The sequence below is a fragment of the Doryrhamphus excisus genome, linkage group LG9 (assembly GCF_037039965.1).
Source record: "Doryrhamphus excisus strain RoL-2023G ecotype Guam linkage group LG9, RoL_Dexc_Guam_v1.1, whole genome shotgun sequence".
Taxonomy (NCBI): Eukaryota; Metazoa; Chordata; class Actinopteri; order Syngnathiformes; family Syngnathidae; genus Doryrhamphus; species Doryrhamphus excisus.
The window spans coordinates 8,401,367-8,428,604 of NC_136365.1; the positions used below are offsets into that span (position 1 = coordinate 8,401,367).

Consider the following 27,238-nt stretch of genomic DNA (forward strand, 5'->3'; position numbering starts at 1 on the left):
CAGCGTTTGAATGGTCCTGGAGTGTCATGTGGTGTAGCAGAAAGAATGCATCAAATCAAGGACTCCAAGGTTTGGCAAGGAGAAGAATTGAGATTCAGACTGAGTTGCCGAGCGACAGCCTCAAAACAGTGAGGATTTTAAGGTATCTGTAAGAAGAGTGAATGAAAATACTTGTGTCCAAACTGCAAGAAACCACTGTGTATGCAAACAAGCATTTCTCCACCATGTACTACTACGCCACATTTTGCTTTGGGATCAAATACTTATTTATAACAATTTTTAATGTTATGTTTTATTGATTTAATGCTACACTGTCTCTTTCCGCTACAATAAATCTAAAAATAAATTCAAGACGACATAAGTTGCAATGACGCTATACCAGGGGTGGGCAAACTTTTTGACTCGTGGGCCGCGTTGAGTTAACAAAATTGTCCGGGGGGCACCGGAAAATATATTTAACACACAATATTTTACGCTTATAATTCTATTCTAACATTCAGCATTGTATTAGTTGTCTAATTTATTTGTAAAAGTGTCATACTATCAGCTGTGTGTCCCTTTTTTCAGGAGCACTTTAAACATCAGACCACATCAAATTACGTAATAGAATTTTACATTTTTTTGTGTTTTTTTTTTTTTTAATCCGACTTGCAAGTCATGTTGCCAGCTTGTATGTTAAAAGTTGAAATACTTAGAAAGCAACTGGCGGGCCGGATTCAAACGCTTGGTGGGCCGCATGCGGGCCATAGTTTGCCCACCCCTGCGCTATACTGCCACTTGATAGAGCCACACTTAATTAACGTAGACTTAAAAGTACTGAGTCAAAACACTGATTAGTCAAACTAATTACACAAGTTATTTGAAATACATAAAAAGTAATCATTATTATGAAGAGTTCCGCAAGTGCACAATTCCAAGGAAAAGACTCAAACTTTTTCAAAACTTGGAAACTTTATTACAGACCAAGTCAGTCACATGCAGTTTTTCCTTGAAACAAATAACCATGAAATTAGGGGGAAAAGGTGAAGAAAGAAAACATTGTATTATTATTTCTCTCAAAATAGCAATATACAAAAATAGAGCTTACAAATACTGTACAGTTATTATTATTCTTATCTCCAAAAATATTCTGCTGCAGAATTCTTAGTTGTACAATGTCTGCGGAAGTCCACAAACACAATTAGTGTTAACAAAAAAAGGGAAATACTTCTGTAAAGGTGGTTATATTGTGTATATTTTCTTATCCAAGTAGGAGGGGCACAACAAAGCAGAGGAATAAATAACATAGACGTTGGCGTGAGTGTCCTTGTCTTTAAATCATCAGTGGCGGTTATTTCTAATGACTTTACCACAAAAAGTCAAGTTGGGCATCGTGCACCGTCTGATGCCCCCGCTAGCTTTTTTTTAGATGCTGGAAGTATTTACATTGGCGCTGCATCACATTTACATATTCATGGCTCAAACAAGTTTATTTCTAAATTCTTTCCATTTTGATGAGGCTCACATTTCCATTGGCACTTAAGTTTGAAGGGGAGTTAGGACGTGACCTTTTTTGTGTTTACAATCAGACACTTGATGGGTAGCTTTAGCACGACTAATGTGAATACGTTACAGTGGTGATGCAAAGTAGCATGCTTTCACATCGAGGCATACATTCAAAGACGACAAGGTTTAAGACCTGACCTACAAATACTGGAAGTGCAGAAACACTAAAGTGTGTGTGACACAAAGACCAACAAGGGAAGAACATATAAGCATCACAAAGACAAGCATTGTGTTGCTTATTTTGTTTTCAATGTGAAAAAAAAAATGCTCAATATGCCAAATCCTATTGTTGCTCGTTGGACCGGAAGACGATTACATCTTGTTCAATACCTTATGAGTGCAACCTGTGCGGTTGTACTTTTAGACGCAATCATTTCCATCTCGCAATCAGAGGGTTTGCAATGTACACTTGACGTGTTTTGGGGTCCGTTTTCAGCAATTTATTCAATTACAGTGGAACCTCCAAAGTACAATGCTGCAAAAGTGATGTGTCATTTGGCAGGCGCACCTTAATTAACACTAGCAGTACCTATAAAACACCACTAGGTGAGTAGTTACACCTGATCTTAGTTGCAGTGGCAAACCTTTCTTTCCATTTGTATGGCAATACAAAATGAGGTTTAAAAAAAGGCTTTATAATGGTAACAGTTTTACTCTGTAATTCAAATGTACTACAAGCATGATAACACGCCTCTTCCTGCTTTGAGTACATAGGTCACATATCACACACATATGCAGACTAGTTGTGTTTGTTGTCAGCTAACGACAGCAATTTGGCAAATTTTATTGAACGCATATAGCCTGTGGTCACAACCACAAGACGCCGTTTGTGTACGTGAACGCGCTACATACATGTACGTGTACACGAGACAGCGGTGTGTAACAGCCATGAAGCCATTTGTTTTATTTGGTCTTCAAAAGGTAATTTGAAGCGAGTCGCATGCAAGTCACATCAAGATTTTAAAAATTAGACGAACTCTGTAGTCAACCAGAAACGCAAAACAGATTGTTTTCAAATTTGGAGGTTCAATATATAAACATGGGCAATATATTAAACATGGGGAAATAATGAGCTTTTTAGCCATTTCATTGAAATGTAATTTCAGAAACGAGAAGATGTTGCCATGTGCACATACAGTAAATTCTCAAAAGAGCGTTAAACCACATTATTAAAAAAATGTACCAGTACAGCATCTTTCTGGTTATAGAAAAACTTTAACAAATACACATTTTTGTGTGTTTGGTTTCATATTTCTTACAGATTGTGACCTGAAAAAAATACATTTTTCTTGCATTCATCAGTATGGAGTAATATTTTCTAAGTGGCTGCTCACGTAACTGGCCAGCACTTTTTAGTGAGAGCAGCCAACAGCCAGGGACAAAAAAAACAAAACAAAAAGCAGGGCTCAGAGCTTCAAACAAAAAGTACCGTAGAAAAGCAAGCGAGAGGCGAAAGCTCCAGAATGCTGGAACCCTAAAAGAGGAACGAGCCTCTGTGTGATATGTGTGTGTGTGTGTGTGTGTGTGAGAATGGAACTGCTGCTTCATTATAACCAGTGAACGCTGACTCTAGCAGAGGGCTCTGTATTGCTTGATGCAGGTTAAAGAGGTAGAGTCTTAGCTAATATCGCATTAACTCACTCCTTGGGTGCACATGTTCCAAAGTCATCAACTATGAATGAAAAACTAAATGGCATTTTTAGTGGCTGTGGATTCATTCACAATGTTTTTACAGCAGGTCATGTGATTTGACAATGGGTCATTGCTTTTTCTTTGTTTTTTTTAAGCCCCGGGTAATCTTTTATACTGGTTTAAATATTCACATTATATCAACTTGGAACTCCAAATGATGTTTTTCATGTTCATGAGTTCAATAAAACAGCTCCTGTATTTTACATAAAGTCCTTCAGCGCTTTGAGTGCCTTGGAGCACCATTCATACTTCAATGAAAACATACCGTATTTCCTCAAAGAGTGGCTTCCGCTCGAACAGACGCCATGCTCCAATTAATCACAGAGTACCTTTTCCACTTGAGTGAATAAATGCAGCACCTCAAACAGACAAAAAAAAGCCCAACAAGTAGTTAAGCAATAGGCGTCTTTACCACACATTAAAACATATCTCTTCCAGAGTAGACATGGCATCTGTAAAGCTGAAGGATTTGATTTCTATTGAAAAGAACAAATAAAAAGGCTCCTTATCCTGAATAAATTCCTGATACCCTCAGAAAATAAAGTGCTTCCACCACTGTATGAGGAATTCCGGTTGTTTTTTGTAACTATTGTGTGGATTGGCTATCGTACTAATCCTGCCCAACAGATGGTGCTTCATATGAAGCTTGCTGTGGGTCATCCAGTCACATTTAAATTGAGTTTAAGTCCCCGAGAAGAGGACTTTCCTTCAAAACATGTTATTTTTGTCCCTTTCATGTCCCATTATAGTTGTCAATGTTTAGCAATTCAAAATGAAAACAGAAGTGACTTGATGTTGAAGACGGATGTAATACCTAATGACAAAATATAAAACAAACTTTGCTACCACAATTGCAAGCAATTAAGTTTTAACGTCTTGTAAAGTGCTTGTTAAAATACAAAAAAATAAAACATAAAAAAAATAAAATATAAAATACTTTAGTGTATTGTAGCTCTTGACTGTTTTGTTTTTCTTCTTCTTGCTCTTCATCTGGTGTCCCCAAAAAGGTGTTTTGGTTGTGAAAAAAATTACCAACCGTGTGTGTTGTTGGGTGGGTGGAAAATCACATCAACTTTCCTTCCATGTCCATGAAGAAAAAGAAAAGTGAGTCCAGTTTCAGCGGATGAAAAAAATCCTTTTTATGAGCCGGTGTAAAAGGTAAGAGATGTTGGCTCACAATGTTTGTGGCGAGTCACAACAAAGTGTACCTGTACAGCTGACAGTGTTCATGTACAGTATGTGTGTGTGAAATGTCACCGCCATGTTGACTTTCAGTCAACTAGACCAAGTTCTCAATTCCAGGCAAAGGCTGCTGGATTGGCACAGGCGCTTCCGTGGTACCGGCCTGCTGGGCCAGCTGTAAGACAGGCATGTTGCATAGCGGGCACACCTTCCTCACCTCCAGCCACTTAATGAGACACCTGTCACAGGAAGAGATGGAACCAGTGAAATACAGCATGATTGTTAGCAGGTGAATTGAGTACACAGTGCGGGGGCAGATGCAGACCTCCACCAGGGCGTGTAACGGACATCAGGCCCCTCCCACCGGGCAGCAGTGGTCACTACATTTCTAGTACTGTAATTTGGGTAGTCACGAGACATCGAAGTCACGAGACGATGTGATGCACGAGACTGAGTGCGTAAGAATGATGATGAATGATGAAGTGTAAAAATAAGTTAACAATTAAGAAGGATTCCGCATGAAGTTGACCCTCCCTGTTTAAGCAAATTGTACATATTTATGACTTAAATTAAGCATTTACAAGCATGAAAATGGCTGAACAAACAAAAATACAAATATAAGGCATTCAAAAGACGTCATTTGCTTCTTTTTTTTTTCTCAACGCTCACTCCCAGAAGTATTTATACCACTTGAGAAGTACCAAAAGGTGATGACGCAACTCTAGAATAGAAGACGGCATGTTTGATGTAATTTTAAGCAATTTGAGTAATTTTAGTAAAATAAGTAATTTTAATTTTAAATAAATAAAATAAAATAATGGCCTGCATCTCTCCCATTGAAATGCACCTGACAGTAACCAGGAAGTGAAAAGGTACTTGGACTTCAAGTCGCAGGCCACCCAAAACTGCTACCAAACCTGTGTGGTTTGGTTGCAATGTACTGTAAAAAACAACAGTGAGTCATTCAGTCGATTGTGATGTGTCGACCAGGGTTGTAGTACATAACCCTAACCCAGGGGTGGGCAAACTTTTTGACTCGCGGGCCGCATTGATATGACAAAATTTACGGGGGGGCAGACTATATATTTTACACCTAACAGTCCACCTGGTATTATTGTATCTGTAAAATTGTCATGCAATCTGCTATTATTATTTATTATTTTATATTTATATTTAAATATTTTAAAAATAATAAAATATTATAATAATTACAATAAAATTAAAATAATAATTATTATATTATTATTATGTAAAATATGCAAATATAACAATAATAATATTATATATAATTAATATAATAATTAGCATTAATATAATAATTATAATAATCATAATAGTTCTAATAATAATTTTAATAATTTTAATAATCTAATAATATAATAAGAATATAATAATAATAATAATTATTATTATTATGTGCTTGTGTCCCTTTTTTCAGGAGCACTTTGTAAACAACAGACCATGTCAAAAAACGAAATTGATAAAACCATCAAAAGGTTGGCTCAGGCCATGATGCCAGGTTGTATGTTGAGTTTAAATGAAATACTTTGGAAAGATTGGGCGGGCCGTATTCAAACACTTGGCGGGCCGGATGTGGCCCCCGGGCCGTAGTTTGCCCACCCCTGCCCTAACCCTACCCTACCCTAACCTCTAACCCTACCCTACCCTACCCCCCTGGCTTTTGAAAACACCAGCAGTAGAGTAGTGTCAGTAACATTACATTGATGAGACAACAGCCACCAGGAAGTTCACTGTCAAAAGTAAAGGCGTAAGACGTTATCTTACTTATGGCTCAGATGGCTTATTTTTCAATTATTATGTCTACTATATGGTAATGGTAATGGTTTTATTTCATTTGAACATGCATCAGATTACAATTGAATGCATCACATAATCAGTTCACAGTTCCACATGTCCAAAAGGAGTAGGAAGAAGCAAAGCTTATTAAATCCTACCCCTCCATCTGATACTTTTACAATCAGTAACTATTTTGTTCACTTCCTGCCTTTCTAATATAATTTAAGTTTGTTTAGATTTTTTATTATTATTTATTTATTTTTGTCACGTACCGAAGTACAATGACATCATGGGTACAATAGTAACGGTCAGTATAGTGATATACGTATATAACACATCATGACTGGTTCAAGACTCTTCATCCTTGTATTTAGCAAACATCAACTGCTTGTATTGTTTCTTGAATTGAGTTCCTTACTCAATTCATTCCATAGTTTGATTCCACATACTGAAATGCTATGGCTTTTTAACGTAGTCCTAGCATACAGTGAAGAAAATAAGTATTTGAACACCCTGCTATTTTGCTATTTCTCCCACTTAGAAATCATGGAGGGGTCTGAAATTTTCATCGTAGGTGCATGTCCACTGTGAGAGAGATAAACTAAAAAGAAAAATCCAGAAATCACAATGCATGATTTTTTAACAATTTATTTGTGTGATACAGCTGCAAATAAGTATTTGAACACCTGTGTATCATCTAGAATTCTGACCCTGAAAGACCTGTTAGTCTGCCCATTAGAAGTCCACCTGCACTCCATGTATCATCCTGAATCAGATGCACCTGTTTGAGGTCGTTAGCTGCATAAAGACACCTGTCCACCCCATACAATCAGTAAGACTTTAACTTGTAACATGGCGAAGACCAAAGAGCTGTCCAAAGACACCAGAGACAAAATTGTACACCTCCACAAGGCTGGAAAGGGCTACGGAGCAATTACCAAGCAGCTTGGTGAAAAAAGGTCCACTGTTGGAGCTATCATTAGAAAATGGAAGAAGCTAAACATGACGGTCAATCTCAATCGGAGTGGAGCCCCATGCAAGATATCACCTCGTGGGGTCTCAATGATTCTAAGAAAGGTGAGGAATCAGCCCAGAACTACACGACAGGACTTGGTCAATGACCTGAAAAGAGCTGGGACCACCGTTTCCAAGGTTACTGTAGGTAATACACTAAGACGTCATGATGTGAAATCATGCATGGCACGAAAGGTTCCCCTGCTTAAACCAGCACATGTCAAGGCCCGTCTTAAGTTTGCATATGACCATTTGGATGATACAGAGGAGTCATGGGAGAAAGTTTTATGGTCAGATGAGACCAAAATAGAACTTTTTGGTCATAATTCCAATAAGCGTGTTTGGAGGAAGAAGAATGAAGAGTACAATCCGAAGAACACCATCCCTACTGTGAAGCATGGGGGTGGTAGCATCATGCTTTGGGGGTGTTTTTCTGCACATGGGACAGGACGAGTGCACTGCATTAAAGAGAGGATGACTGGGGCCGTGTATTGTGAGATTTTGGGGAACAACCTCCTTCCCTCTGTCAGAGCATTGAAGATGGGTCGTGGCTGGGTCTTCCAACACGACAACGACCCGAAGCACACAGCCAGGAAAACCAAGGAGTGGCTCCGTAAGAAGCATATCAAGGTTCTAGCATGGCCCAGCCAGTCTCCAGACCTGAACCCAATCGAAAATCTTTGGAGGGAGCTCAAACTCCGTGTTTCTCAGCGACAGCCCAGAAACCTGACTGATCTAGAGAAGATCTGTGTGGAGGAGTGGGCCAAGATCCCTCCTGCAGTGTGTGCAAACCTGGTGAAAAACTACAGGAAACGTTTGACCTCTGTAATAGCAAACAAAGGCTACTGTACCAAATATTAACATTCATTTTCTCAGGTGTTCAAATACTTATTAGCAGCTGTATCACACAAATAAATTGTTAAAAAATCATGCATTGTGATTTCTGGATTTTTCTTTTTAGTTTATCTCTCTCACAGTGGACATGCACCTACGATGAAAATTTCAGACCCCTCCATGATTTCTAAGTGGGAGAAATAGCAAAATAGCAGGGTGTTCAAATACTTATTTTCTTCACTGTATATGTGTTTCAAATTTAGTTATTCCCTGAGATCATATTTCTCCTCTCTTGTAGAGAAGTATTGGATGTAATTTTTAGGTACTTGGTTATTTTTAGCCTTATTTAGCCATTATTTTAGCTGTTTGAAGATTAACTATATCAGCAAGTTTAAGTATTTGTGATTTTAGAAATAAGGAGTTAGTATGTTCTCTGTAGGCGGCATTATGAATTATCCTTGCTGACCTTTTTTGCAAATAATACCAGCTTTAAGTCTTTCGTGACTTTAGCGATATCATTGATGTACAAGTTGGGATGTATATTGGGTAATACAAGTGTAATTGTGACTATAGGACTGTTATTTCATGTCCACAGGGCTACAATCATGGTACAAACCACATTTAGAAGGTCAAAGAAGTTTTCTCTGCTGTAACTACAAAATATTCAATTTAATAATATTGAATCCTACTTCACAAAAATTGTCGTCCAGTTTGGAACCGATTCACTGGGATAAACGAGGGACGTATTTCATTTCCATGTTTGCAGTGCAACATGCTTGTTGTAACCCCCCTTTAGCTGCTAAGCTTGGGGTCTATTTGGAATGTTGGGTTCTACTTGCTACCCTTGCAAACAAGAGTTTTTAGTGTGAGCGGTGATCCCTCTAGCAGCAAGTGGGGAGAAAACTAGGCCAAGGAAAGTGTCATGCAGATATAAACAACTCAGTTGAAAGGGGCCAGAGTGCAGTGTGTGCATGTGTGTGTTTGTTAAAGTGCATGTGTGGGGGGGTCATGCTGCCTTAAACAAATCATGCCGTCCTAGGCAGTTATTCATTATACATGTATTTTTGCCAGTTATAGTTTGAGACAGTAATTGACCTGTTTGTTTATTCCTTGCGATCATGCACCCACTGTGTTGTTTTTAGAATATTATAATATTTAGCTTTATTCCGGAACGCTCCACGTGTCCTTCCCTGTGTGTGTGTGTGTGTCCATGAAAAATCAACAAAGCCTTGTACTTACTTTCTATGAAATGCATGTTTGCACGGACAAATCCCCAACTCGTCTTTCTGTTTGAACTCCTCCAAGCAGACCGCACATATCTGCAAGAGAGCAGGAGGTGACTTAAGACACTTTATTTTCACGAAGACATTAAAAAGCTTAACACCCTACCGTTTGGAATACTTGTGTGTGTGTGGCTGGATAAAATAATACAGTTGGAAAGAAACCTCCCGAAAGATGGAGTCTCACAATGGGCACATGCTTTGTTAATTGAGTGAAGTTCCTGCCGCTTCTACATTGGAGTTTGAGGGACTGAAATATTTTCAGACAACAAAAACAGTCTTACAAGTTGTCTGTCACCTCAACTGGAACTGCATATACTGTGAAATCACGACCCCCTACTTGTTATAAATGAGTATCTGTTACAGATCATTTTGCCGAATACAATTATGAAACAAGTACATTTCATCATTATCCATATTTGTGTTCAAACAAAATGCTCATTATGTATTCACTCTTCACACTATATGACTGGCCAGTCACACACAGTGACTGTCTCTCCCGACACTGACTCTGCAAGCGGCAGTCACAGAGGAGCTAAGCGGTGTCTCATTCACATAAACGGTGCAATTAGCGAGTTAAAAACAGCTCGTGTTGAGTTGGTCAAACTGCCTCAGCATTATTAGCTTTTCTTCAGCTTGCCTCTATTTCAGTTTGTATCTAAAAGAAACGTACATGGGCGTGTATGCAGGCTTGTGTTAAATCAGTCACTTATGCATCAGCGGTAGCATGAGCGCTATTTTCCTTGAAATGTATTTTTGTCTTTTTTCCATGAAGTCATCATAAAAGTGGCGTGTTATTTACAATATAAGATTTTTTTTAATTTTCAGTTAGCAGTACACAGATTATGGTAACATTAACCAATTGACTGCTGCTTTAAGAATAAAACAAGGGAGTCTTGGTAGATGATTGTTATGTAACAGGATGCTGTTCAAATAAGACAGAGCCAAAGTACACAAAGATCCTTACAAGGTTTGTTTGGAGCACCACCTAAGTGGTCAGCTTTACTGCCATATATCTTGGCATGAATTCTTAATATGGAGCAGTGATGCAGGCTCACTGGCCATATCGCAGCATTATACAAAATAATATTAAAAAATCTATTTTTGAATCATTCCAGAAAAACATGCGGAGATTGAATCCACTGGGCTGAGTTTACTCCTGTTTTCAGGATTCTCTCCGCAGCATGGGACACAAAACGAGGTTACTTGTGCGTGCGTGCGTTATTGTGCAAGTGAAATAAAGGTTGCGGTATCTGTTGCTGAGGTGACTCATATGACACTGTCAAATTCTTCTTTGTGTTTGTGAAATCATAAACAAGAAAAGCCTGAAGCTTGTAGTGAAAGTTGGAAAAAAGGTGATAATATTTATCAATAATGCCAATTTGCAGCTGAATAACAGGTCCTTATGGGGCAGGAGTTAGGGCTGTTATGAATATACGCTGCTCAAAAAGATTAAATGAGGCAACACCCTTCTTTCCCAAAGCCCCCCACAATTTCATTTACTGGTATCTACTAAACAGTCTTGACACTTTTGACACTCTTGCTGCTCATTTTGGCCTGTGTCTTGTCAACATTAGGCTTTTGGATTTATGTGTGAACTAGTGCAAATGACATCACTGCAGTGTTGTGCAATTCAAATGTGAAACTTTCAGGGCAGAGAATGTCCTTTCCACAAAATAGTAGTCTTATTGTTGCAGAGAACATCAATGACAATATCATTAAGTGAAAGGAACAGAACAAGAAAGATGAAAGCTTACCTCATGCAAATTTAACTCTTTGACCTTTTCCTTCTGAATGACCTGTAAGGCGTACCAGATAATAATAAACATTAATCACTGCGACACGGTCATGTTCGTCAATAAACCTAAATTTGCTCAAAAGTAGGGGTGTAGTACAATAGTCATCTATTCGATGATTTGATTCGGATGAGTATGGTTCAACTGTCAATCTCATTGTCTAATCGAGCTGCTGTTCTGGGTGTGGGCTATAGATAGCAATGATCATTACAGCATGAAAATTACACAAATCAAGATTTGACCATAAAATGAGCCGAAGAAAGTGAAGTGCAACTTGTCGTGTGATATAAGATGGCGCTAAAAACAATCAACACCGTATCATTTAAAACAGGTACGACTGTTACGCCAACTTCCTTTCATATCACAACTGTACAAAGAAATTAGGCCACTAACTGAGTTTTGGCATGTTGTTCCTGTTTTATCCCTAGTAATATGCTGGAAAAAAATAAAACAACATCCTGTCAATGCTAACGCATGAGTGTATCTTATCTTATTTCTGAATATGATCGCTTATTTTATTTTGTCTAATTTATTGAGTAATACAAGTGTAAAGGTAACTATAGGGGTGTTATTTCATGTCTACAGGGCTCTAATAATAGTAAAAAAAAACATATTTAGAAGGTCATAAACAGGTTTTCTCTGCTGTAATTACAAAAATATTCAATTTGTTAATACTGAATCCTATTTTGCTGAAATTTACATACTTTGGCTGTTTTCTGGAACCAATTAGCTGTGATAAACATATGCCTGCAATATTAAAAAAATAAACAAAGCAAAACAACTGCTCCACTCCACCATGTTCTTACTTGTTTGTATGCATAGAGCTCTTTGTGTGCCTGGTGCCGTAACCTGGGGAGACAGAAAGACAAAGCATCTGGCCGATTAGTAAGTGACCACCACATTCGCCACGTTATTACAAAAGCATTCAGACATCCCCAGGAAAAGTACAGAAGAAGAGACTTGGATGCTCATTCCCTGTCCAATACTTGCCTCGTGACACTCAATGTGTTGTTGTGACACTGGATGATGGTGAAATATTAAGGCAATCAGTAACATCACAATGGTACATTTTGTCCAAGATCACGAAAGGATAAGGAGCGCAGACACTTCCGGTTGTTTGTGTTGGTTTTGTACTGCATCACTGCGTTTGTGACCATGAGACTCAGCTGTGAATTAGTGGAACTGGATTAACCAATTACAGATTAAGTGAAACTATAACTGTTTGAAAATGCATTTCAGGGAAAAGCACAAGTAGCATTCCTATACATCCAGACAGTATTGGTCTTTAGGTAAAATAATAAACACACTGTAGTTGTTTGCAAAATAAAACAAAAAACCCAATGATGTAGCCATACATAAACATTGTCAAGTGAAATCAGCTGATTTAGGAGAGAACAGGTCATCTACGCTATGATAGTGACAACAAACATGGAGGACAAGGGGGGGAAGAATGAGTGAGAGAGATAGGAGAAATTCATAGGTTTGTAAGATTTACCTCCATAACAAGTAACCTTAACCTCTCGCAGCAGAGTGAGAGGGATCTGTAAAACAAGCAGCACAGTCTAGGAGATAAACTGACATAAAAAAAAAAAAAACAAAAAAGGGTCAGCAGGTAAAGATGCAGAGACTCCCAAGCACCAGTGTCAAGGGTGCATGGTTGAGAGTCTTTCAACTTGAACTGTACTGCTTGGTAAATGGCTATATGCATCGTTATGAACTTTTCTAGACAAAAACCACGTTAAGCAGTACTTCAGAGGTTTGATACTTGTGTGGCATAAACTTAATAAAATATATGTGTTGTAAAATATTGGTGCAAATGTAACACTGAGTATTAATTTGCCTGAGCTTTTGCAAAGATACTAACTGTATGCTACCACCGGGGGCAGTGTTGTGCAGTGCTCATTGGAACAAACACACTTTGAGAATTCTGGAGGGAGAAGAACAATGTGTTAAATCTCCAAAACAACCATAACGCAATGTCCAATATTGTGTTTAAAAAGGGGTAATTTAACAAAATTATGCATTAAATTATTACATTAAGTTGTACTAGTAGGATATAAATAATAATAAAATATATCAGTGATACTGTACATAACAATTATTCAATGCATCTGTACAGGGCCAGTAACTTTGGGAGACTGCATCTTTAGGTGCCTTAAATAGAGCAAAAATGCTCTTCTTTTGGTGGTGGTAAAAAAAATAAAAAATAAACAATTGCTTTGTGACTCAGTTAAATTAAAAAGTCTGTTTGTTCGGTCATATATTTTTTCATTGTCCATTTTTGTTTCATTTTTTTCTTCAAATCCCGTCTCGTTCTCATAGACCCAATCTTGTGCCGATAAGAGCCTGCATTTTACTCAGTTTCGGATCGGAAAGGAAATTAGCTGTATGCTTGACACCCCGCCTGACCAAAGTGCTAGAAATAGTATCAGTGCAGTAGAGCCATGTATGTAAAGTGAAGTGAATAAGGGGCACAAGTTAAGGCTAGCTTATTTGATGCAAAGTGCCATGATTATCATAATCTATTAAAACATTTTGAGTGTTAACTATAGATGTTACTTTCTATTCTGGTTATCTTATTACCATTGAAACACACTCCTCCAACCTGTGCTGTTGAGCTGTTGCAGCCTTGTGATTAAACTATAAGCAGAACACCATTTTGAGCAATGAACACATGTAAACATACAGTTTACACATGACCTTTACTAACGTGATTCTGCTCTTTGGTAATAGCTATTATGAGATGTTGGATTCATTCGAACCAAGAGGACTGCACACTTTTCAATGACTTTTATTCAACTTGTTACACCACTACAATGTAGATCACAATGGATCCCTCCAACAAAAACTAACAGTGCCATGTTAAATGTTGCAATATTTGTGGAGGTGGCTGACCTTGCGGTTGCTAAGGTTGTCTGCTTTGCAATATGTGCTCGTCTATGAATACCTTAAGTAAGTTTTGTCATTGTGAGTCATTGTGCTGGGTGTAATTAGACCCCTGAGTATGCAGTGCGCTTGTACAGTCCAATACTATAATAAGACAACTTATGCTGCAGTATAATTCTAGATATAATTTGGAAAGAGCAAAATAATGAAGGGAGAAAGCCCAATATGAGAGATTTAGCCACAGAATGAGGCATGTTGCTGTGACAAATCATTGCTTCTGTTGATCAAACGCTAAAAAGGTATAATTGTGCTTACCTTATTAAGTAGCAGCAAAAGAGGAGACTGAGGATGAAGACAAAGATAGCCGTCCCAAACACAACAATGTAGATATTAAGGGGCAGGTTCTGGAACCCTATATTTGGCATCCTGAAACTGTAGTGTGGAAAATCAGAGCTCATGGATATTCTGGAAAGATAGAGAGAAATGACATGAATCAGACAGGTGGCGATACAAAGACTGCCCCAAAAGTGACACAGGAACAAAAGTGAATATGGAACTGAAAGAAAGGTCAGTCTTTTTAGTTTATCTTCACTTTCAGTATGATAAAGAATTGTCTCAACAAGGTACATTATTTGAGCACTTGAAAACCCTTTTACTTTCAATTTGGGGAAAAAACACATAAACTGAATGCATTATGTAATCATCACTTTTAGAGTATTTTAAACCTGAACTGATCTTCAACAGGTAAAGCAATTGTCAATGCAACAAAAAATGAAAAAATGTCACAAAAAGATGCAATATCAAATTGTACTTAAAATCAACCAGCTGTGGTGCAAAACAACGGCTGTGTCAACAGAACAGCAAGTGAATAGAATTACACTAAATTTGCCATTAGACCTTAAATATCTGAACATGTTTGTGAGTGTTCAGTGCAGTGCGGTTTTATTTCAATGAATGACACAACAGGTAAGGATATATGATTAATGCATAAATGCCACCACACATTGTAATTCAAAAATGTTGTCCAGGACAACAGACAAGGGGTTTTTGGTTCAGAGGGTCTTTTATCAAAAGGGACATGACTGGACATGTCTATGCCTACTGAAGGACAGAGTATACAGGCTCCTTGTGGAAACATCTGGAGCCCCCCTCCCTGTTGGGGGGGGGGGGGGGTTGCATTTTTCTGACCTATAAATGTAGTTAGAATGTTGTATTCTTGTGTTAAACGATGCCAAAGTTTCAGATAATGACGTTTTGGAAAGTTAGCCATGAAAGAAGTTTGGGATGGCACAAAACGCTCGGTTTCCAAAGGCGTGGCAAAACTGCCCCTTTATGATTTCACACTGTTTTGGCACGCTTTACTCACTCTTTTAAAAAGGCTCCATGCCAAAAACAGACCTTCACACCTTTTGGGAGGGGTGCCATTACATCCTTATTTTGTTTAACTAAGCAAAAAAGGGCAAAACTTTAAATAAATACTTAACCCCGGAAACATGCATGACAGTTAATCATTCTGTAGGTCAGCCAAAAAAGAAAAGAATGTTTACAAAGAGTCCACTGCTACGCCACCAACCTACATAGTTCCGGTTGTCCAAACAAACAGTCAGCTGCTCTGCAGTTATACAACAGGCAAAAAACAACATTACATTCCCGGCGTGACTCAGATGGTAATGGGGGCCAATGCCTTTGATAAGATATTGAAATTTAGTGAGCATTCTACATGACAAAGTTTATAAAAATGACCAAACCAGCAACCCCACAGCACAGTGCAACTGCAGGAAATCATGGGTGACCAGGCTGAGGATGACAGCTTTCAAAAAGTAGTTGTCATTGTCAGGGTAGACATGCAAGGTCTTTTTCCATTTTATATTATGAAGGTGCAACTCCAAAGCCCGGTGGTATCAAACTACATCATATCAGAGCATCTAGAAATCTGACCATCTAGCAGTAAACAACCCATATGCCTGCTTTTCGGTCAAAATGTCAATGACAAACAAATCTACTGCAAACATAGCAAAAATTATGGGAACTGTGAGTTCAAATGAACTGGGTTCAACAGATGAGTTGACATATAAAACACGTGATATATACTCCATTGTGCTGCATAGGCCTGTCATGATATTGGATGTATTGATTTATCTAATTTAAGAAAAACAGGTTGGTAATTATGAGCCTTCAATAAATTGACATATAAGTGTATGCGCGTCTGTGCCATCTGTTAGTTCACTCTGCAATGGCTCGATATGAAATGAACACAGAAGAGAGTGAGCATCTTCTTAGCTCTTAAGCCTCTTTGTGCCAGTAGTGGGGCTACACGGGTGCTAGCAGTTAGCAAGCAGACGCAAATATGAATCAAGGCACAAAATAGATAGTTTGTAAGCCGAACGCCAGTTTCAGTGCGGCTGTGCAGCTCAGCCTTCATCCTGGCAGTCAATACTTATTGAGGCTTTTGAGTAAATATTAAACAAAACAGCGCAAATGGTATGCGTTCATAGTGTTGCGCACTGTGGTCCAGCTTGTAATGCGCAAGAAGCGGTGATTTGTAATGTAGCGTCACTGGGAGTACTTTGTGTTTCCCCAGAGTGCTTTGCTGTACAGTTTCTCTAAAAAAAAAAGGCTGGAGAGCACATGGTTAGAGCTCACATAGTAGTTGGCTAATATTCTGCATTATACGTTGGTAGTGTATTGTCTGTTTTTATCCACCCATTGTGTTGCTGTGTGTGCGTGTAGTTCTTTTGACACCAGGAGTAGAAATTGTGTGTGACATGGTGACATATACTGTATTTTCCGGACTATAAGTCACACTTTTTTTCATAGGTTGGCTGTTCCTGCAACTTACAAATGAAAAAACTGTCTATGTTACATAAACACTGCATACCTTTTCTGTTCATGTTTATTTTTTGTGTAGCTGAATAACCGTTGTGTTAGCATATCTTACACCTATTCAGCCTGTTTTCTATTCTTTTATTGTTAGAACTTGCCTTCCAAGAGGACGTAATGTCTATTTTGGTCAAGTAGTTTATAAAAACAAATTACCCGCAAAAAATGAGACTTATGTATGTTTTTTTTCGACCTAATTATGCATTTTTGGCCTTGTGCGACTTATACTCTGGAGCGACATAGTCCAGAAAATACGGTAATATATATTATCATATATTCACCATGGAAGCTGTGATCTAGTTGAGCGAAAACAGTGCATTTGACTAGCAATAGTGGCAAGGAGAATCCAGATCCTAGAGACCTGCTTCTGTTGTTAAAGTCTCTTGGTTTTGAACACACATCCGTGAACAGCCCTGCGATACAAGGGCAGGGTTGATCGAAATGACAGACACTAATTTTACACCACTAAACCGATGCAAGGTTTTTGATGGTCAGCAGAGAAAGTTAAAGTGACAGAAGAGAACTAACACAAGCACACAGAGAAGATGCAAATTCTGGCATCTATGTTTGGAGTAACCACTGGACTACTGACCAGGAATATAGAAAAGCCTTCTATTTTTTAAGAAATGGAAGTGAACCCAAATAACAGTCATTAGGCTCTTGCCAACCTGAAACAAACTAAACAAGATATAGCATGACTTTAATTTGATGGCATTAAAATGTCATTTTTTTTCTACTACCATTTCCCCATTGTTTGGACCACCATCTATTCGTCTCACTCCATAGCCAAACTTTATTACATAACCAGAAACACTTTGCTTTCACATCACATTCACTGGAAATAAGCAAGAGTGGGCACATCCAACTCTCACAATCATCATGCACTCCCACCCTCTTCCTGTGACATGAGTCAACAAATAGAAGACACACAGAAAGTCTTGATCTCTGCCAGACAATTTACATTGTCATAAACAGCTCAGCCTCTTCCACTAAGTGTCTAAATATAGAAGCAGGGGTTGGACTTACTGGAGAAACACACATGATGATGGACAACCCAAGACCTACCCTTTCCTGACTAATTGTGTAACTAACTGTAACGTTAAAGACCTCAGCACAATGAAGTCATCACTCTCCCGTCAACAAACTTCCTTAGAAACCCTCGAGACGGCAATCATGAACAACAATGACTGAGACACTTACTTCGGACTATGAAGACCTCAGTCTGGACCTACGGTATTTCAAACAAACGGAATCGGGAACTGCACACAAAGGTCATCTGAATGAGTCATTTTCCAAAACCCTAAACATAGATATGTAGGAATATTTGGTGTTATTTATTAACTACCCCTCAAAAGACTGCAACCCATATCATTACATTCAGAAGTAGTAGCCCCAAGTAGAAGTGGAAATTTCCACTAGCAGCCACAAACTCCATGAGATTTCCACATCTGAAACCTAATATGCTCAAGGGCTGGCCCAAAGACCAGGGCCTCAGAGGCACAGCAAGAAATAGTCTGTCCAACTGACATGGTCACACTGGCCACTCTTGATGTAGAATGATGCAATACAATGACAATACATTTACAAAAGACGTACAATTTGGAGTTCAACCAGTATTTTATGGAAAAATCAACAAACAAATTGCTATCCTTGGCTGGCAACAAACGTAACTAATGCATGTGTGTTTGTTACATGTGACGCCTGTTTACGTACTCAAAACAGAACAGAGTGCCTTTAACTTCCTTTTATGCTTTGTAATGTGTGAATACCTGATATTGATGACATTGAATCCAAAAATCCAAAATAAAAGCCTATTTGACTTTAATGTTCGCTTGCAATAAATTGAATAATAACCGCACATATTATTTGTATTGTACTTTACATTTTAGCAATCACAAAGTGCTACAGAGTAAAAACTTTTATAAACAAAACAGGAGTATTGCATATAGAAAATACCCAATATTTAAAAACTATTTTTAAAAAGGTTTTTATGTCTCATTTAAAAACCTCTACAGTCCTGAATAGGTCAGAGAGGGCATTCCACAGCCTTGGAACTCGGTTGCCCATGGTGCAGAGCTTGGTTTTGGGGACTTGAAGGGTGTTTTTGGTTGTAGACGAGATGGTGCAAAAGGTGGGGTGTGTAGTTCTGTAAGGTATTGGGGGGCATGTCGGTGAATACACTGATGGGTAGGGCTGCAACGATTATTCGGAAAATTCAAATACCTCGATTAGAAAAATAGTCGAGGATTCGCTTACATCACCTATGCAGAGAACGAAGCGTGTGTTTGAAGACGCGGAAAGAGGCGAGAAGAAGCGGCCACACAAGGAAAGAGAAGGAATACAGTCTGTCAATCTGTCTGTAAAAAAACTGACAGAAAATATGGCTTACATTTTTGTTGTGTTACCTTCATTTTGGTTGTTACTTTTTCAAATAACAAATAGGTCTCTGTTTGTTGTATCTTTAATGGTTGCCAATCCCTGAACTGAACTAATGAATGAACTTTTATTCAGATTTAAATTCAGGGAACTCTCAACCTATTGTTCATCATGACCATTACATGACTATGAAAAATACCAATAAATCTGTACGACTATACAGTAGGAGTATCTTTAGATCCTGTGAGAGTTCTCATTGAGAAAAAAAAAAAACACTAAAATGGCAATTCCACAACTTTATAAAGTCAAAGATTACATATTAAGGGACATATTGCATTATTATGATTTATGATATATTATCATTATCATGGTGACCCAATCTCATGTATTATGTCGTCTTGTGAGTTGGGTGTGATACCCTCAATATACAGATTTATATTTTTACTATTATACTATTTAACAAATGTTCTGTACAGTTGATTTGTTTACTTTCGTTGCACCCAAACAAATCAATTTAATATTCAGGAACTCATGTGGTTATTGTGGGGGGAATCTTGAGTACCAACAAATGCTGAAAGAGTTCACCGCTCATTCAAACAGAAAGACACAATGCTTTAAATAGAACAGATTGTAGCTCTTATGTATGAAATCTGCAAGTATATTGAACAAAAGTAGCATCTGCTGAAGAGAAGCCTGCTAAGGTTGCAATAGGACCAACACTATGAAAAAAAAAGTATGACCTTTTCTAAATTTGGTGTTTTGCGCACCCAGCTCCTCACCCCCCCCAAAATGAAGCCCTCCATTCCAGTGTGGCCTCCTATAGTAATACAAGCTGACACAAACTAGAGGAGCTGACACACACAGCTGTCTGTGAGCACTCCCAGTCAGTTCAAGTTTTTTTTCCTACATTTTTGTAGTAGTCCCCATAAATCATTACCTTGTATGTGGCTTGTTCAGTGTATTAGTGATAATGGTGTGTGGATTGTATGTGTCCTGAATTTAGTTAGTTCTGGGGTTATTTGCTCCTGCACAAGGAAGAAATAAACAAATACTTTAACATAGCCAGTCTTTGACCGACTTTTAACAATATACTTAAAGGGCCCGATTTAGTACCACACTACACGGATAATATCATCATGGTTAGTGAAGGAACTTGAACTGAACTAAACTGGTAGGCAAGGCATAAACTGCATGAGTCAAGACCAGGGAGGACTATTGGGCAACACCGTGTGTACAATGTGAATAATTCCTTGGATATATTGCAATAGTAAGGGAAAGTGTAAGTGTGTACCATACAGTATGAGTCAAGGAATGACGTTGCTACATGCTAAATGCAAGGTTAAGTAAAGTGCTGCTTGGCTAGTTTTTGATATGTATCATTTAATTTCAAAGGAAAATTCGGGCTGTCATAGATTGCATTTCATGAATTATGTTTTTTTTGTGTGTAATGATGCATACCCATCTCTGTTATCATGGCAGATGGAGGCGCAGTGTAGCATCCACACACAGTCACAAAGTCTGACACTTGAATCATTTTATTCTGACATGAATAAATCAACCGCAGTGCAATTCCAAAACCATATACTGTATGTATCTCCAATTGAATTGAACTTAAAAGGCATGGTGTCTTTGAAAGCAACTCCTAATTGCTCATAATAATGTTAAAGTGTGATTGAAATGTTTAAATAAAGAAAGTGTAAATACATTTACACATGTGTGCTATCTTTTAGCTTGATTTAATTTCTCAGTTAATTTGGAGCTGTTAATACAAATATATATCATTATGTCCTATCATTTACTGTCTTTCTTTCAATAAAACACAGTACAAATGGGCAAATTACAGACGTAATGATGATTACTGATAATCATAATGATGATTAATCATGATTTATTTGAAGACTGTGATTAACCCGATTAACAATTGCAATCATTTGACGGCCTTGACATTACACAGTGGTACAACTTCAGAGTTACCTGTATTGTTAAAGTAAGAACTATCGTCGCTGTAGGAACTAATAATGAATTAATTTTGCCATTGACATAACTGAAGTTACCTTGGCAGGTTTGAAAATTGTGTTTTGCTTTATTTTTCTCAAGCTGCTGCACCTGGATGCATCAACAGCAGTGTAATTCAAATGCCATCTATGCATCACCACCTCAGAAACATGTCTCTAGTCCTCCTTGGAACGACACATCCTCATTGTCACCAGATAGCGAGGTGCATTCAGGGACACTCCGAACATCACACCGTCTTTATTATTTATGGGTGGTCTACATAAACAGAAAGACAAAGCAAATCAATGTTGATATTCTTATCACTTACTTATGTAACTACTACTGTGACTGTACAATATCATGCATTTAAGTAAGTTTGGAAATCACCAAAAATACATGCATGTACATTCAATGTGATTTGAACTGAAATTAAGTGGTGTCTTTGAATGCAACACCTTATTTGTAACCCCTTAAATAGTAAAATAATAATACAAGTTTTGAAGTGCATTTTCAGACTACAAAACGCCATTGTTGTGTAAACAAACAGCCAAAATTATACGTTTTTTTTAAACAAGCTTTCTTTTAAAACTTGTGTGATAAATGGCCTCTAAATCTTGTTAAGCAATTATGGACAAATATGCTTCACCCAGTGATACACTGATTGCTATTATTGGTCAGTGCCTGGCACTTTACAGAAACCTTCTACATACCAGAGCAAACATTTGCAGTGGTCTGTTAGAAACCGAGTGTGAGCCAAGGAACAGCAGCACCTTACTGAGACACTATGTTGCACCTACATGATCCCTTACAAAAACAAACTTGTTTGGATAAATCACTGCAAAATGTAAGAGGAATGATTGGATTGAAATTGGTGCAAAGGAGCCTTAGAGAAAGACTCATTAATGTTATTATGACAATCAAGACAGGTTCCATGGCAAGAAACGGTGTCCACATGTTCCACATGTTTATATGTTTCACCACAGAGCACCAACCCTGAGTGCAACATAAAAAAATTATGTAATAGTAACTTGATATTGGATTCATGTTATGATGTGGTACACAAATGAGCAGCTGTGAAATGCTCATGGGGCATGTGTACAGTTATGTAATATTGTGTCTAGTCAACCTCCATCCACAAACCTCACAAGGTCTACAGGCTAAAGCAGTTGTGTCTTTACCACAGAAATGTGTTTTAAACTACAGGAGGTGAATCTATATTTTGCAGCAATATACTACATACACCTAAATCTGGTGACCGGACCAGGGTGTACCCCGCCTCTCGTCTAAAGTCAGCTGGGATAGGCTCCAGTTTATCTGTGACTCCATTGAGGAGAAGCGGTATTGAAAATGAAGTGGTGGCTCAAAATGACATCGGTGAAGTGATGAAGTGATGAAATGCTTCATCACGCTTCCTTGTTATTTGTTATGTCTGACAATCTAACAAGATTCAATTCAACATTCTTAAGGGCGTACTCACACTAGGCCATCTGTACCTTGCTGGACTTGAGGTGTGATTAGCCCACCCACTCCTGGTCTCCCCCCGCCTGTGCTCACACTGAGCTTTCTTGCTTATCCTATAACTTATACACAACAGCCGGGGGGTGTAGTACCAAATTCGGAGCCTGCATACATAAGCTTCGTCATGCTTGGAGCCCTGTACACCACAACATTTTTGCCTTCACACTGCTGTATTACCACAATTTCCCTGACTTTGTGTTTTTTTTTACAGTCTGAATTCAAGTTGTTTTGGAGGCTGTCATTGATTACTTGCCAGAGCAGCGATCACATTAATTAAATGGCATGTCTAGGTCACGCACACAAACGCAGTCGCAGGAGAGCAATCATCAGGGGTTGGATTATTTTGAGTCGTGGTATTTAATTTCTATTATGTGTCGGTTATTATGAAGAACTTGTGTAGAGCAATCGCATTACATTCATTCTATGACGCAGAGTGCATGTAATTGTGCCATGCCTTGGCCCACCTATCGCAATCGTGACGGAGGAGGGAAACTGTCATTCTAGGCCACGGATCAGTCTTCTAACACCAGCCAAAGATGCATTGTTTTGGAAGTACAACTGGTCGACTAAAAGATAACAATATGTTTATCAGCAGCTGAGTGGTTAGCGTGCAGGCCACACAGCTAGGAGACTGGAGTTCAATTCCACCCTCGGCCATCTCTGTGTGGAGTTTGCATGTTCGCCCTGTGCATGTGTGGGTTTTCTCCGGGTACTTCTTCCCACATTCCAAAAACATGCTAGGTTAATTGGTGACTCCAAATTGTCCGTAGGTATGAATGTGAGTGTGAATGATTGTTTGTGCCCTGTGATTGGCTGGCGACCAGTCCAGGTTGAACCCCGCCTCTCGCCTGAAGACAGCTGGGATAGGCTCCAGCACCCTCGTGAGGATACGCAGTAGAAAATGAATGAATTAATGTTTATCAGCGAAGTTGTAGTGCAGTGCAGTTATACATTAGCACCAACAATAATTATAAACACAATAAGAAACTGTATATTTTCCAAGTAGTAGTACACAGTAGTAGTACACAGAGAAATGCCCTTGTGGTCCATCTAGCAGTACAGCAATCAGTGCTGTGCAGTCAGGGCCTGGCTCCAACTACAAGAAGCAGTGACCTACATTGAAAACTTAAATTCTAGTATTAGTTCCAGTATAAATGTATCCAGTAGTGTATGTGGATGGTAATTTTTTTTGTCCAATCAGGTTTTAGCTAGGTGATTTTATAGTTCCTTTTTTCATATCATAAAGTAGCCAGTAGCCTTCCCCTGTGTTAAGCAGGCAACTCCAACGCTACATCTCCCACAGCTACATGATCATCTGCCAAGGAAATGATATTGTGTCATGTTTGTGTTTTTTTTAATAAACCTTTGTTAATAGACTTCAGTGTGTGCATCAGTATTATTTATTTGAACATTTTGAGTACATTCAACTACACCATGATAGTAATGATAATTGTGATATTAAATTTACATAAAGTTATCTCTATACTCAGAGCCAGCCCAAGGCATAAGCAAATTAAGCACCTGCTTAGGGCACCGTGACCACTAGGGGGCCCCCAAAGTAATTATTTTTTCGGTGTGTGAGGGCCCCAAAATCAAATTTCACTGAGGGCCCCATGGAGGCTTGGGCCTGCACATATACATCCTGACTCCGACTCCATCTGTTCATCCATCATTTTAAATTCCTATTCAGAAATGTTGAAAACAAGCACAATACATATATGAGGCATATTGAATAGAGCAGGGAATGGTTCTGGAGCTGAATCTAATCTAATAGTCACAACAGTAACTTTTATTGCAAATGTTGATCCGACTATTATATAGGCGTTATCAATGACTCGTGTTTTTTGCCATTCATTGGTGGTACCACAACGTAAACCCTATGAAAAGCAGGGATCTGCTGTCCACTCTTTACACGCTGCACAAACAACTGCTGCCAGTGACAGCTCCAGCACACATAATACACACACAATGCAGTGCATGTTCCACATTACATGATCCGCCTGACACATATTTACACATGGGTCCTCACTGTCAGTGTCCTGTAGTGTTTTTGATTACCCATAATAGCAATGACCCAAGGAGGAACAAGATGTTGAACAACACAGTTGACATTTGACCACACAATCCACCTTAGACAGAAACATTACCCACAATGTGGTGTATGTCAAGGTAAGCTTGGCATCTTTAATTAGCAGCAAAGTGTGACATAGTCCTGATGTAACCTCTCGAAAGTGACGTGAGAGCCCCCTGGGCGTAGGCTCGCTAGCTAGCTTAAAACCCCTGTGTGGTCAGAAAGCACACCAAAGGCATGTTTGTCCACAATTTAACACAAGGACGCATTCATAAACATTATTTAAATTAAAGTGTGAAGCACATGTTTTCTGTTCATTTTTAAAAGGTGTCTAGCATCGCTGCTCGTTGCCAAGTGATGTTAGCTAGCGAGTAGTAATACTAATGTAAGTGGATGGGAGAGAAGGCGCGTCTCTACTCACCAAAGCGAGCAAATCCAAGCTAGCTGCTATCTTCCTTTTTGCCGATTACTTCACGGTCCTCTATAAACGGGAAACTGTCCCAGCACCGCAGGATGGAAAACTGACACACATTAAAATGTTCTTAATTAATATTGACGTAGCCCACCGCCGTGACGAGGGGACTTCATAGCACATACGTGGTGTTGTGACGGTGAATCAACCAGCCCAGAGGTCTCGATATGGGTCCGAGTAGGAGAGGCGACACTCCAAAAACGCGTGGAAGTGCTTCCTTAAATTACTGGGAGGCGAATGGTAGGCGGTGCTGACGATCAGCACGTTCCACACGTAAACGTCTTTGTGCACGACCACCACCACAAGCGGCTAGATCCAGACACCCTTGCTCCCAGCAGGCCAGCAGACACGTACACAGTGAAGCTGTAGGGTCGTGTGCGTGGGGAGTGATGCCAGCACTCGAGAACGAGGAAGGAGAAGCACTGTAAAAAAAAAAAAGTGGACGAGCCTATTAGTGATTGAGGACGCACTCCAACTGGGCAGTCTGAACCGATCTCCTCCCTGTCACTGTCTCCTACTTGACCGCACTGTGGGTGCTTTATAGTTTTACTGTGTCAGCACTTCATCATACAAGACTGATGATGATTGAGGGAGGTTAGGGTCCATTCCTCCAACTTTCTTCTGGGCATCCCGCTCATGTCTTTACACAGATTTATCCTTCAGGTCTGGCATCCCTTCCGTTTTGCATGTTTACTTGCATGTATATTCCAATTGAATGTGTTTTTGGCCAATGGCATTTCTATGCCCACTTCACACTTTAACACAGCAGGTTGGGCTAGAGCAAGCGCATCTCCACTCAAGTTTGGTACACTTCCACTGGCACAGTAGGTAAAGACGTCCTCTCGCAAGCCTTTGCTTGCAGCTGCCACCTTCCATGCTACAAATAATCAGAACGACTCTGAATAAGACTGAATAATCCACAAAGTCCAGAGAAGTCGGAGAAGTTGTATACCAGGGGTCTCAAACACGCAACACTAGTTTGAGGCCCCCGCCTTGATATGAAAGTTTAATGTTAGTGCGGCCCGTGCAAGTTTGATATGGATGCTGTATGGTATCATGTACCCAGAAAAAATTATTACGTTTGATTAATGTTCATGTGAAAGGTTAAATAACTGTTAATAGTTATCCTCCCTATCCGTGTGGAAGTGGTAAGTTTTTGGCTATTTAAGTTTAAAGGAAATAACTTGAAGGCTACCGTTTAGGTCGCTAGCTCTCTAGTTTGCGAGTTAGCATGTGTCTCAAGACCCTGCAGTTGCGCAATTTGTTGTAAATAAAAAGAGTATAAATGTGACTATAGTCGTGTTTTGTCATGTCTACAGGGCTCTAATAATGCTTTGTTCATTTTAATCTGAAAAAAATAATTTGTCTACCCACCAACTATATGTGGTTTCTTAAGTTTTTATTATATGACGTTTTATTATTATTATTATTATATTTATTTATTACTGATTGATTTTCTTTATTCTTGATTTGTTTATTTATTTTTCATCTTATTTTGTGTAGAAAAAATAAAATTAAGATATTTGAGAACAGTGGAATGTTTTATCAGAGCTTTTCTTGTAGAAAATCATAACCAAAGCGAAATGTTTAAAAATTTTTTGTTTTTAATAAATGCGTTTTTTTTTTTTTTTTTGGAAAACCTGATGCGGCCCAGTCTCACCGAGACCCGAGCTCCAGTGGCCCCCATGTAAATTGAGTTTGAGACCCCTGTTATATACTGCATGTACACATTTGTGAGTTTGCAGTCTGATCTCATATGTTTCATATGTTGACAGTTAACAGCGTATGTTGTAGCTCAGCCAATCAGATCAATGATGCTTACATTGGAATACATCATGTTACAATTTGCAGTTTCACATGTCCAAAAAGGAGTAGGAAGAAGCCAAGCTTATTTAACCCC

General features: G+C 38.7%; 1 protein-coding gene across 1 annotated transcript; it reads right to left on the reverse strand.

Annotated features, from left to right (window-relative positions):
* Window positions 1-932: 932 nt before the first annotated feature.
* rnf24 (ring finger protein 24) lies at window positions 933-25,775 on the reverse strand. Its single transcript, XM_058067488.2, has 7 exons — window positions 25,464-25,775; window positions 25,288-25,387; window positions 14,342-14,491; window positions 11,947-11,989; window positions 11,102-11,143; window positions 9,304-9,383; window positions 933-4,658 (listed from the first exon to the last, which is right to left on the reverse strand). The coding sequence occupies exons 3-7, from the start codon at window positions 14,482-14,484 to the stop codon at window positions 4,517-4,519; spliced, it is 450 nt and encodes a 149-aa protein (XP_057923471.1). The 5' UTR covers window positions 14,485-14,491; window positions 25,288-25,387; window positions 25,464-25,775; the 3' UTR covers window positions 933-4,516.
* Window positions 25,776-27,238: the final 1,463 nt, after the last annotated feature.